This window comes from Anoplophora glabripennis, unplaced genomic scaffold, assembly GCF_000390285.2.
Source record: "Anoplophora glabripennis isolate ALB-LARVAE unplaced genomic scaffold, Agla_2.0 scaffold143, whole genome shotgun sequence".
Classification (NCBI taxonomy): Eukaryota; Metazoa; Arthropoda; class Insecta; order Coleoptera; family Cerambycidae; genus Anoplophora; species Anoplophora glabripennis.
Window position 1 is genome coordinate 691,275 of NW_019416225.1, and position 14,089 is coordinate 705,363.

At 32.4% G+C, this 14,089-nt stretch overlaps 1 protein-coding gene and 1 long non-coding RNA gene across 2 annotated transcripts; both read right to left on the reverse strand.

Annotated features, from left to right (window-relative positions):
- Positions 1–1,981: 1,981 nt before the first annotated feature.
- Positions 1,982–11,115, reverse strand: LOC108909396. The gene is made up of 3 exons (XM_018713723.2): positions 10,852–11,115; positions 6,497–10,527; positions 1,982–5,875 (listed from the first exon to the last, which is right to left on the reverse strand). Exons 1-3 carry the CDS (start codon positions 11,113–11,115, stop codon positions 3,382–3,384), a joined length of 6,789 nt encoding a protein of 2,262 aa, XP_018569239.2. The 3' UTR covers positions 1,982–3,381.
- A 1,044-nt stretch (positions 11,116–12,159) lies between these two features.
- LOC108909385 lies at positions 12,160–12,718 on the reverse strand. The gene is made up of 3 exons (XR_001964416.1): positions 12,677–12,718; positions 12,267–12,350; positions 12,160–12,197 (listed from the first exon to the last, which is right to left on the reverse strand). It is a non-coding gene; the product is annotated as an uncharacterized LOC108909385 (long non-coding RNA).
- Positions 12,719–14,089: the final 1,371 nt, after the last annotated feature.

Sequence of the window (14,089 nt, forward strand, 5' to 3'; positions counted from 1 at the left end):
CTCGATAAATTTCCTGAGAACCTTGGGACTTTAGTGAAGAACAGGGAGAACGATCCCACCAAGATATCAAGGTCATGGAAACTTGGTATCAAGGGCGATGGGACGTTAACATGATGGCATTTGGTGTACCATTTAAAGTTTTTTCAATTTTTTTGGACACCTCGTACAAGAAATGTAAAATTTTTCTATCCCAATCTTACTCTATGAACCAGCAACATTTTTTATCAAGAGTAACTTTTTTCGGTAAAATGAAAAATAAGAAAGTTTTTCCTATACAACACCTTTTCTGTGGACATACTGTAGACATAATATGGAAATTTAACATTTTTTATATAGAATAAATAATTCGAGAGCCCATAATGTAATACATATTTTTTTAAAAAGGAATTTGGTAAAAACGGCGAATATTGCTTTGTTAAAAACATAATTTTCTTTCCTTTCACTATTCTTTGAGCCACCTAGTATCTTGTTTTGCCTTGAATTTGTTTGCGCCGCTTGGTACCTCGGTTCGCTTCATGTATTCTAGTAGTCGCTGTTTAGCACTGTGGATTGCCTAAGTTCTTTTCTTTGAAATTTCAAATTTCGGTCTGATCTTTGACAGCTAAACTAGAAGATAGTTTCTTCTAGGTTTATCTTGGTAAATTTCTTGACTGGTTAATTTTTACTTTATTTTCATCTCTTAGCTTGACATTCAAGTAAAACTTAAACTGTTTATTATTTTGTACTTGTTTTTTTTTTATTTTCAATGCAAATTAACTATTTTTTTTTGTTTTGGCACACCGTTTCTCTTTACATGGCTCGACCTCGACTAACTTTGTGAATTTCTGGCAGTTCATAAATATATTTATGTCAAACAAATGACTGCCAAGTACTTTTCTGAAAATTTTCTAGAATTACATATTACATAAAAACTTTATATGACAAATTGGAGGTCCATGCTAACAATGTCTGTAAACGTAAAAATAGTTCATTTTTCTCAATTTGTTAAAGTTTTTATTGATATGCAACTTTCCTAGTGACGTTATGAAGTTATTTTCGTTTCAGTTTTAACGTACCCTCAATTTCACTTCTTATTAACAACACTTTTACAACTATTTTTCACATAAATACTGTCCATAAAACTACTCTTTTATAAATCTTACTGTCTTTCCAGATTCATTTCTTTTACTAAAAACTTGACACTACTTCCTGAAATTAGAGTTTAAGACGGGACTGTTGTTGTACGAAATGAACCTTATGTTTCGAAAAATTATGTTCCCAACGGTGGGCAAGATGTAATATTTAGTATTTCTAGGTTAAACAAGGACTATAACCGGACCCATTTGCTCCAGTCTCCCCTAGGAAGCGATGAATATTTTACTGGTCGACTTATAATTGAAGTTAAACGAACTTGTCTATATGCTTCATTTAATACAAAGCGTGCTGCGACGATTTTTTATGGTGATTGTCAAACAAGAATAAAGAAACACATGTGTATTGAATTCTAATACGTCTGTCTGACAACGCTATGCCCTGTGAATGCTTATTATCGTAACAACGCCAATAAATATTTGTAGAATGAATTTCATTCGAATAGAGCTCCAAACAGTATTCATTTTCAGGTTGTTTATGTCGGAGGAATAATGAAATGTGTGCTTCAGTTTTAGAAAACTGTATGAAATTATTGGTTTTTGAGAGCTTCAACACCGAAAAATTAATATACAGAAAAAATATATACCACATATTATTATACATACATTTTATTTAAATAATAATTACAATAGTTTAAGACATAAATAAAACATAAAAGTAATCAAATATTGTAAACAAACATTTTACAGCTAATAAATGCCTATAAGTAAGAAGTTTTTGACACAATATCTCAAGAAAATTAAATTATCTTGCTTTGAACAACCAACATCTATATCAAAACCAATATCGAACATGTTCGAAGATGCGATAAAACCAAAGCTAACTAATCTAATATAATATTTTGTTACTGCTTTGTAATAATTGTCCATGAAAAACTTTAAATAGAAACACGACATTGTAGTAAAATATGTTTTGATAAATTTTTCACAATATATACTATTTTCTCCTAAAACACAGAGACTGTTATAAATTATACATTTCAATGTAGTTCAAGCAGAAAATTTTAAGATAGCAGATGTTTTTTAAAAATATACGAAATATTTCTGAAGATATTCGATTTAGACTGGTAAAATTTGGACTTCGAAGGCATTTACCCTAACGCAATATTTTTCAAAATGTTAACACCATGCATTTCGAAATGTAAACCAGTTAGGACAGGCTGATACGAACTTTTTCCAGTCAAATGACCCAAAAAGTGCCTGGCGCGTGAATTGTCTGCATCTGCATCTGTGTGTCTAAAAGGTTATTAAGAAATATTCTCTTGACGATGACAACTTGCAGAGCGAACTGGGCAACAAGTAACGTTTAATGCAGCATTTAGTGTTACATTAATTGTTGGAAAATTCTTCCGTGTTCCTCATAGCATATAGTGGACGAGTATAAATAATAAATCTAAATTCTTTCTACATATGTATTTTGTGGTAAGTAATGCGATTCAAAGACCTTAAGTAACCGTAACATAAGTAAATTGTAGAAGTGATCGCCGGCAGCTGTTTTAGAACAATAGAGAATCGGATAACCATCTAACGTCAAGTGCATTTAACATGCCTCGTTTTATAAAATTTTCAACTCATTAGGACCTTATTTCAAGGAAACATACAATGGAAACTGATAATGTGTTGGATAGGTTCTAAATCTGCTTCAATTTTATTTAGCAAGGTACTTTCCTGTATTTTGAATCTAACAATAACAGACAGATTTATGGGACAGGCAAAGCAAAAACAACATCCAATGTGTCTCCCTTTTCTGGTTAATGTGTCGCATTAACTTTAAATCCTTTTTGCTGCCAGTATCAGTGGTGTATTGCCACAAATGTCTTTCAAATTAATGTCAGCTTCTTTAATAAATATTTATTAGAGTTTTGTAATTATATTTATGTCGGTGCCTCCTGAAGGAAGATGTTACTTCAACATGTTTATGGAGCGCAAAGGATCCATATTTATACACATCCTTGTCTTTATTAATAGCGATATTAACACCGATTCATTCCTTTTTTATTTATTTCTGAAAGTCAATGAGCGCCTTTGTCGATGAGGTATCTTACACATTCTAGGTAACCTCCCTCAGATGCTAATGTTAAAGCGCTCTGCTCATCCGTATTTCTTTCGTTTAGTGAAGCTCCGTTTTCCGTCAGATATTCCACAATTTCTCTATAACCTCCGAAAGCAGCTAGCATTAGTGGTGTGCAACTTTCGGAACGAGTTTTTAAATTAATATCAGCTCCCTTTTCTGTTAAACATTTCACGACATCTAAATCCCCTTGTAAAACTGCAAGATGCATTGCATATTCATACATATGCATATGCATATGCATATTCCGTTTATATTAGCACCTGCTGATATAAGGTAGTCTACTACAGCGATATGTCTGCGAGCAGCTGCAATGTATATAGCGAATTGTCCATATTTGCTCACGTTACTGCCTTTATCGATGAGGAATTTTACACATTCTAAGTGACCTTCTTGAGAAGCAAATATTAGAGCAGTACGGCAATTTAAGTTCTCTTCATCTAACTCGGCTCCATGTTCTGCTAGATGTTCCACGATATCTATATAGCCTTTATAAGCTGCTAGTATTAGTGGTGTAGAATTCGTAGAACGAGTTTTTGAATTAATATTAGCTCCTTTGTGTAATAAATTTTTCACTACCTTTAACTCATCGTTCGTAGCTGCAATATGAATTGCTGCTTTGTCACCGTCTATAAACCCATTTATATGAGCACCTACTGAAATAAGAAATTCAGCTATAGCAGTTTGACTATTACGAATTGCAATGTATAAAGCAAGATGCCCGTATCTGTGAACATCGTAAACATTATTAATGAAGAATTTTACACATGGTAGGTGACCTTCCTGACACGCCAGTGTTAAAGCAGTATGCCGATCAGTATTTTTTGCGTCTATTTGAGCCCCATTTTCCACTAAATACTGGGCAACCTCCTTGTGACCTTTGTAAGCTGCTAGCATTAAAAGAGTATTACCTGTAGGAAGAGATTTTGGATCTGCACCCTTTTTTAATAAATATTTGACAGCTTTTAAATTGTTATGTGGAATTGCAACATGAATTGGAGCACTATTATTGTCTATTATTCCATTTATGTCAGCACCTGCAGAAATAAGATGGTCTATTATGGCATCATGTTCTCCACAAGCTGCAGAATATATAGCCAGTGGTCCATATTTGCACAGATCACTACCTTCGTCAATTAGAAATTTTACACATTCTAGGTGACCTTTTACAGACGCGAAGATCAAGGCAGTATATAGACGTGAGTTGCATTCTTCGTTTACATTAACTCCATTTGCTGTTAAATATTCTACAATATCCAAAAGTCCTTTCGTAGCAGCTAGCATTAGTGGAGTAATACCTTCATTAACAGTTTTCAAATTAATATCAGCTCCTTTTCGTTTCAAATGTTCAACACAATTTAAGTTACTTTCTGATGCATGGTGAATTGGAGCACACCCCATTGAGTTAGTTCCATTAACTTCAGCTCCAGCCAAGATGAGATAGTCAACTACATCATTGTAACCATTCCTACTAGCTATATATAATGCATCAGAACCATACTTACTTAAATCGCTTCCATTATTAACGAGAATATATAAAACCTCAAAATTACCAGATTCAGCTGCTCGAAACACTGGTGTCTGACCAGTATTATTTTCCACATTCACTAGCGATTTGTGTTTACTTAAATGTTCTACAATTTTTTCTGATCCTAACAAACAAGCCAAATGTAGTGGAGTATCGCCATTATTTTCTTCACTTTTTGTATGAATATCTGCCCCATATGATATAAGAAGATCAAATAGATCAGTATCGTTTGCTCCTACAGCTTGGTAAATTAGTTTATTCAAGTTTATGTTTTTACTAACAAGTAGTTTTTTGGATAAAAGAAATTTAACGATGTGTTGGTGATTAGTTATCATAGCCATTCCTAGCAGCCATTCATTAAATTTTGCTCCATTTTGAAGTAATAATTTGATACAACTTAAATCTCCAGAGGCATAAGTCCATAATATGGTATTATTTTTTAAACAATTATTGTTATTAATTTTGGCACCTTTTTCTATCAATAATTTTGCGCATTCTACATAGCCCTTTGAAACTGCTATATTCAGCGGACTTGGCTCTTTTTTATTTCTATTTACTGTTGCTCCTTTTTTTTTTAAATACTTTATTATATCTAGCTTGTTACTTTTTACTGCGTAACACAAGGGAGTGTATCCAATGCTGTTTGAAATATCAATAATGGAGTTATGTTTCACAAGTAATTTAACATTTTCCAGTGAATGTTGTGAAGCGTAATGAAGAGGTAAGTCTCCCAGGTTTGTCTTCCTATTTATTTCAGCGCCATTTCGGATTATTAATTCGACTATGGATTCTTCTTGATATCCACAAAAAGCATGAAGTGGCGTTTCACCTGAACCATTAACTGCGTTTAGATTGACCTTCTTATCAATTAGATGGTTTAATATATTCAACTGGTTCTCGTTTAGTGGTGAGTTCCTATTCATGACTGTCGAAAGTAAATATTCATTAGAGTTTACTAATTTTGATGAAGTCAACCAACTAATGAGTGGCGTATATCCAAAATTATTTTGTTCGTCAATGGGAATGGCGCCATTAGTTAGTTCTTTTATTATTTCAATGTTTTCACTAGACAAAGCTATATGTAATAAGTTGTCCAAGGCAGGCAATACCTTTANATAAGTAAATTGTAGAAGTGATCGCCGGCAGCTGTTTTAGAACAATAGAGAATCGGATAACCATCTAAGTCAAGTGCATTTAACATGCCTCGTTATATAAAATTTTCAGCTCATTAGGTCCTTATTTCAAGGAAACACTCAATGGAAATTGATAATACGTTCTAATTCTTTTTGGAAAGTTTTGCACGGTATTCTTACTTTAAATCCAGTAGTAATAACTTGCAATTGTGTGTTACATAAATTGCGACAGAAAAATTTACATGTCAGTGTATTCTGGAATCTGTAAATGGGCGTATTAATTCCAGAAACGAAATGACTGTATGATGGATATAATTACTGAGGTCTCCTGACTTTCTATCTTTCTATCGATTTTTTTAATTGTTGTAATAAAGGGTATTAGTTTTTTTATTACTACTACTTTTATTACTTTTACTTTTTATTACTAATATTCAACAATAGTAGGAATTATTAACAATAATGAAAGCAACAATTAAAATAAAATATAAATGAAATAAAATTGATGTGATAAAATTCTACTTATGTGAATGACTTTGTACATTTTTCTATATTTTTTTGAATTAATAAATTGTGAATCACTGTATACTACTAAAATATAGTAAGATTTTCAAAATAACTTAATTTCATCGTTTACGATGCTATCAATGATGAAAGGTAATTTACTATATCTACATGGCCGTAATAAGCAGCTATATATAGAGCAGATGGTCCATACTTCTTCAGGTCACTACCTTCATCAATAAGAATCCTTGCACATTCTAGGTGACCTCCTCGAGATGCATGTATTAAAGCAGTAAACCGAAAAACGTCCACTTCATTTAATTTAGCTCCATTTTTGACTAGATATTCAACAATGTCTTTACGACCTATGGATGCGATCATTAGTGGTGTCCAACCGTAAAGAAGAGTTTTTGAATTAATATCAGCTCCGTTATTTAACAAATATTTAACGATCTCTAAATCATTCTTTAAGACTGCTACATGAATTGGGGCCCTATCATAGTCTGCTATTCCATTTATATCAGCACCTGCTGAAATAAGACATTCTACTGCGGTAACATGTCCTCTAGCGACTGCAATACTTATAGCCAGAGGTCCATATTTCTCTACGTCACTACCTTTATCAATGAGAAATTTCACGCATTCTAAATGACCTTCTTGTGATGCATATGTCAAAGCAATACGCCGATTTTTGTCTTCTTCGTTTACCGTAGCTCCGTCTTCTGTCAGATATTGTACAACATCCAAAAGTCCTTTTTCAGCGGCTATCATTAATGGAGTAAAACCTTCATTGACAGTTTTTAAATTAGAATTAGCTCCCTTTCGAATTAAATATTTAACATAATATAAGTTATCTCCTGATGCATGGTGGATTGGAGCTCGGCCTTTTAAATCAGTGCCGTTAACATCAACACCAGTCGAGATAAGATAGTCAACCACATCACTGTGGTCACCTCTAGCAGCTAGATATAATGCAATAGAACCATATTTCGGTAAATCGCTTCCGTTATTACAAAGAATTTTTAAGATTTCTAAATTACCAGTTTCAGCAGCTACAATTACTGGGGTCTTAGCATTATTATTTTCCATATTAATTACTGATTTGTGCTTACTTAAATGTTTTGCAACTTTTTCTAATCCTAAGATACATGCCACATGTAGTGGATTATCGCCACTTTGAGTATCCTTTGCGTTAACATCTGCCCCGTGTGATATAAGAATGTCAATTAAATCAATGTCGGCTGTATATATAGCCTGAAAAAGTAGTTTATTCAAAACTGTGTTTGTATTAATATTTACTTTTTTAGATAATAAGAATTCTATGACTTGTTTTTGATTCAATGAAATGGCTAAGTGGAATAGCTCCTTATAAGCTTTTGCTTTATCTTCAAGTAATAAATTAACACAACTTAAGGATCCAGAAGCAACAGCAACTGCCAGGGTATTATTTATTTGAGTGTTATTAATTTTAGCGTGTTTTTCTAATAATAACCTTGCGCAATCCAAATGACCCTTTGAAACTGCAACATTTAATGGAGTTACTTCTGTTTTACTTCGATTTACTTTTGCCCCTCTGCTTATTAAATATTTTACTATATCTATCTTATTGTTTTCCACAGCGCAGCATAAGGGAGTGAATCCTTGAAAGTTCGAAAAATCAATAGTGGAGTTATATTTTACAAGTAATTTAACATTTTCTATTGAAAATTGTGAAGCATAATGAAGGGGTATCGCTCCCAGATTTGTTTTTCTATTCACTTCAGCGCCATTTCGGATTAGTAATTCGATTAGAGATTGTTCTTGAGAACCACAAAATGCATGGAGTGGTGTTTCACCAAAGCCATTAACTGCATTCAGATTGACCTTCTTGTCAATTAAATGGTTTAATATATTCAACTGGTTGTTGTTAAGTGGTGAGTTCCTATTAATGATATTCGAAAGCAAATATTCATTTGAGTTCACTAATTTTGATGAAGTCAACCAACTAATGAGTGGCGTATATCCAAAATTATTTTGTTCGTCAATGGGAATGGCGCCATTAGTTAGTTCTTTTATTATTTCAATGTTTTCACTAGACAAAGCTATATGTAATAAGTTGTCCAAGGCAGGCAATACCTTTAATTTAAAATTTGTGATTTTTATTTCTCTAAATACGTTTACATACCCGTTTCTCACAACATGACATAAGAGAACATCGACATTTATGTTTTCTAATTGTTTTATAAATTGTTTACTAAATAGTGCTTCAATAATTTCTAACGAACCTGATTCAATTGCGAATTCAAAAACATCCATTTCAAACAAACTATCTTTCTGAAATGGATCTAAACCTTTTTGTAACAGTTCACATACAAAATTTAACGGCACGGCATTTCTTCTTTCAAATTTTTGACAGAGCTCGATAACATTATTGACAAATATATTGTTATAAGGCTCATATATAATCACCCCCGACCAAAATGACTGTAAAATTCGTAACTCACATTTATTTCCGTAAGAAGCTGCAATATGCAATCCGTGTCTTCCAAACTTGTCTACCAAATTTTTATTGATTTTGTGACATAAAACTGTATGATTATTGCCAGTAATAATCCCTTGTAGTACAGAACCTTTTAATGTTATTATGTCAAAAAATAATCGAACAGTTTCCATCTCCTTATAAAATAAGCTCTTAAAAAATTTGTGAAATACGTCACTAACTGGTTTTTCTGCTAGTTTAGATAAATATTTCGCTGTCAAAAATTCTGCCAAAGATTTGTGTGCGAATACAGGAATGTTATTACTATTATGTTTTTCAAATAAATTAGACTTTATAAAAACTTCCATCTTTTCTTCGATGTCCTCAAGGTATTCTTCAATTGCGAACAACTCTGAGATTGCATTTTCTTTATATAATACAAACAGAGCCGATCTTGAAAGGGTCCTTATTGTAAATTTGTTATAACTCTTTAATTTTGTCAGTTGTTCTCTTATATATCTATCGAATAAGTCGCTTATATCAAATTTTTTAAAATCTAATAAACTTCCGTCTTTGAGTAGCGATAAAAACAATTTTAACAATAAAGGAACTCCTACGGCATTATCCCACTGGGATATTTTTGCTAAAATTAATTTTATATGGGCTTCTTGTTCATCATAGTTATTTTGTAAAGTAAGCTTCATCAGTGATTTGCAATCTTCGTTGTTAAATGGGTTTAGTAATAGTAAAGGCATTTGAAACTTCTTTTCTAGAGCACTCTTTAAGGAGGGTCGTGTTGCAATTATAGTTTTAATTCCAAGGGTCTTAACTGCATCTAAAAAATTTTCTATGTTTACGTTATATTCAACTTCATCTATTCCATCAATTATAATTGCTATATTCAGTTCATCATATAAACTTTGAAATAGTTCCAACGAAAACTGATTAAATCCGTTGAAATGTTCTATACTCTGATGGTAGAGAAAAATTTTTATTTCGGAGAATTCGCCCTTTTCTATATATTCATCTACTTCCCTTATATTTAATTTTATCACCCATACATCAGCAGGAGAATCGTCCGCCAGAAACTTTAAGAGAGTAGATTTTCCTTCCCCGGTGTTACCTGATAGGATATTAAACGTTAGATAATGAAATAGCCTTGAATCGGGTAAATAATTTTCTGGACTTGAAACGAGAAAAGGTTTAACTTGATATGTATTTTTGGTGGAGCGTAACCATTCTAATTTGTTCTCATCGAGAAATCTAAGGTAGTGAACTGTTTGGTCTCGACATTTTCGAACTTTATTTATATTGTCTTCAATGTATTTGTACTCTTTCGAACTAATAGCATATTTGTTCCAAATAATGTTTTTTATTTTACCTGGGTCAAAATTTGTATTACCTTCTGTAATAACACGTTCGTTAGCATAAAGATTATATATGTGCCACGGCATCGTTATTCCAAATCTTTTTAATACATGATAATTTATTGGAACACCGCCTGTTAGTAGTACAAATACAACCTTTGGTATAAGTAAAACATTAACTGAAACAATAGGTTGCCGTATGAACCTAGGTATGTAGACGGGACCAGCTTCAGCCTTCTTTGTGATTGGTTGTAACAATTCTATTAATAGCTCAGGCGATATTGTTTCCAATGCTGCATCACTTAGCTTTAATTTTTCTAATGTCACCGCTTCTTTACCCTGCAAGGACACGTAAGAATTTTTCAAAACCTTTTCCTGAATGTCCCTGTCAATTCGAAGAAAGTTAAAATGTGTAAAGTACTGGTCAAAATCACCAGTAACCTCTCCAAGAAAAATGTAACGTCTATTAGACTTAGATGAATGCAATTTCGATAATACGACATATATGTCTTTTTGAGAATCAATATTTACATTTAGATTCAATATTAGTGGTAGTTCACAGACTTGCCACAGCAGTAGATATAAGTCTTTAATGTTATACGAACTTTTGTCTTTCCTAATAGGTGGTTGAATTTTCTGAAAGTATTGTTTAATTTTGCTTACTTTGCTTGATGGTTGACTTAACGGTTCGTTCCATTTTAATAAATCTGTACTTTGATCATCGAAACACTTACACATTTGAAGATTTACAGCCTGCCAAATTTTTGTTAGGTTATCTTCCTTTTTTACAAACACAAATTGAAACTGACTTGCAACTTCGTTCCATATGCTAGCTTTTGGGAATTCAGTCGTTTTTGGTTCTGGAATGTAATTTGATAACATCGTTTCAAGCATAAAAGATCGAATATCTTCTTTCTCTAATGCCATTTTGTTTTCAAAATACTCAGAATGCCAGTTCTCAAAGAACTTTATTATTGCTTCTACGTTGCAATTTATAAAATATTTGTCAGTTTCATTTTTTATAATATTCTGTACTTTCGATACATCCACTTGATTTGAGTAAAGCAGAGTTTGTTTTAGGAAATCGTGATCATAGTTAATGCTAGAGATTTGAAACATTTTACCTGTGTTTATGAAATCATTAGAATTTTGATATTCCGAGAATGTTACGTTATTAGATGCGTGTATTTGAGTGTTGGTAAATAATAAGAATTTCGTGTCCTGAAATGCACAACAGTCTATTAAGGGTGATGTGCAGTTTGAAAAATCTTCTTTAATTTTCAAGAAACTTGTTTGGTACTTCTGCAAATCATTATCACTTGAAGATACATTTATGTTTCTATTTTTCTTATACTTAATTTGAATTAGATACACTTCCTTACTAATGCTGCTTCCACTCTTTTTCTGTAGAAATAAGACCAAATCGTCGAATGCCCCCAATCCATCTATATTAGTACCCATCCACATATCCTCTATGTCATCACGAAGAGCGCATCTTACTCCTAACAATGCAGCTATTTTTTGTTCGTACGACGTTCCATGATCAGTTGTTCCTTTCCGTCTCGCAAGTCCCTAAAATGGACGGACACAGTACAATAAATAAATTTTTCTAAGAATAAACAGGAGTGTTATTTCAATTAAGAGGATATACATTGAAATAAAAGGTTTTTATTAATTAATGATACTTTCAAGAAGTTCAAAATATTTCGCTTGAGAAAACTTTATCAACGCTTTCTTTTACCGATTTTTTATGTAGTTTTTTTTAAGAAAAATTATGGTAACTGTAAATAAAATTGAACAAACCAAATTAAATTCTTCTGTAAAATGATAATGGATTAATATTATTAATGTTTTATAGAATTATGTTTAGAACATCTTTAGCTGTTTCTATAATATTACAATATTATTTACAAAATTCAATCTAAAAGTTATTACCAGCGTAATTTAATAAATTAAGTGAAAATTTCATACCTTAGGTGCCATTATCTTTTATTATCCTCGGAAGGGTACTGAAAAAATAAACATAATTTAAGAAAAATAATAATCTCAAACCCAAAGGTAATGAATAAAAATGTTACCTAGTACTTATCTTTCCTAATTTGGTACGAACTTCGGTCAGGAAACTGTTTGTAACTTTATTAAAGCTTTTCTTCTTAATGTGCCTAAAGGGAAAGATTAATAATGTAATTTTATGAATGTCTTGTGTACAAGTCCAAAATAATAATCATTTATAAAAATGCAAGTATTTTTAATATATTGCAGTAGATGCGTTTTGCGGATTTGCAATTTTTTTGTAATTTATAAACTGAACCCAAAGCTATACAGTAAAATTAACATAAGATATTAGTTTATACTGACTACGAAAAATTGCAAGTTGCCTTATTTTAAAACCAGTTATCATAAAATTAATAAGCTGCATAATATTATAAGCAATCAAAGCTCTCAAAAGCATTCTAATATAAAAATAATATAAAAAATAGAAATCTACCTATTTCAGAAAGACCTTCCTTATTTACACATTGACAATCACACTGCACCTTGAATAGTAATAGATAAAACTTAGTATCTAAAAATACCAATTAGAGATAATATAATGTGTTTATTGATTACTCAGGTGGTTTACGTATTTCGTTGATAAATGATCGGTTTGTCTCACGAGTTTTCCTGAAGAGGAAATCTTTTTTAATTGTAAACTTATGGGAAAATGCCATTCTCTGCAAGAATTTTTCGGTTGTCCCCAAACTCTTAAAAACGTTACTACATGAAAAAATTAAAGGTAACTGTAAGCCATTGGCAATTCTTTTAAATATCAGAGAGTGTCACTTGGAGATATTGCTAAGAAGTCTAAGAAGTTCGTAATGTGAGGTTTTAATTGTTTCACATGAAAATAAAAAGAACTGACGCAATTACATGATAATGAATCAAAATTTATTGAATATAAAGTGTATCTTGTCTAGTGGATTCTTTATTTGTGTATTGGCAGCACTGTCAGTTATGGTTCTATCATTTTTTAGCCAGCTGGGGGAATTCTTTGAAGACTAAGTGAATGCTTTCTGGGAAAATTAACAATTCCCATTATTTTTTTTATCAAACCTCGTACATTTGACTGCATTTCGACTTGAAAAAAACGCCTTATTTAATGCGATTCTCTAATGGTATAACAAGCAATTCCTTCACTCCACCGAAAGGGTACTAATTTCCTTCGGCAGTATATCATGTTTCAGGTCCTGGACTAGATTTATGAAGCCGGTCCCGAGACTCGCATCCACTGTTACTTTATTGTTACCTCGCGCCCGGATCAGATGGATCGATAACCCCGTCCCCCTATAATTACAGATTATCTAATGTTTATTTTTCGATACTAATATTCTCGTGGGCCGCTATTAATTACTATATTGTTACCGGCGCGAACTCACGCCGTACTGATTTATGGCGGGACAAGCGGAGACCTCTCATTTAAATCACTAACGAGTAATTCAATTTTAGCATTCCCACACCGTGGCAGACCACGGAGACCGCCACATTAGACGAGTTGATTCATACCTGTCGTCCCGCTTCAGATCATAAACGTGACGTTTTCCCGTAGTATTTCCGACGTACTCTTGGCTGTAATTGGTCGGCAAGAATTAGCCGAAAACGGAAAACTAATGCTTTATTATATGGCATCTATATATATATATGAAGTATGAATCTCGATAGTTTTCCACACTGATTTGAAACGCGCCTATTGGCAATTCCATATAGACGATAAAGAAAATGTGATGCTTTCCATGGAAAAAGGCTAGCAGTTGAAAGTGATGCCTTCGTAACGGGTCGGCCAGGTTTAAAAGACTTATGGAAACAATTCTGCTTGGGATGACTTGGAAAACTTGTCTTGACTATGATGCCTATCGTAATCGAG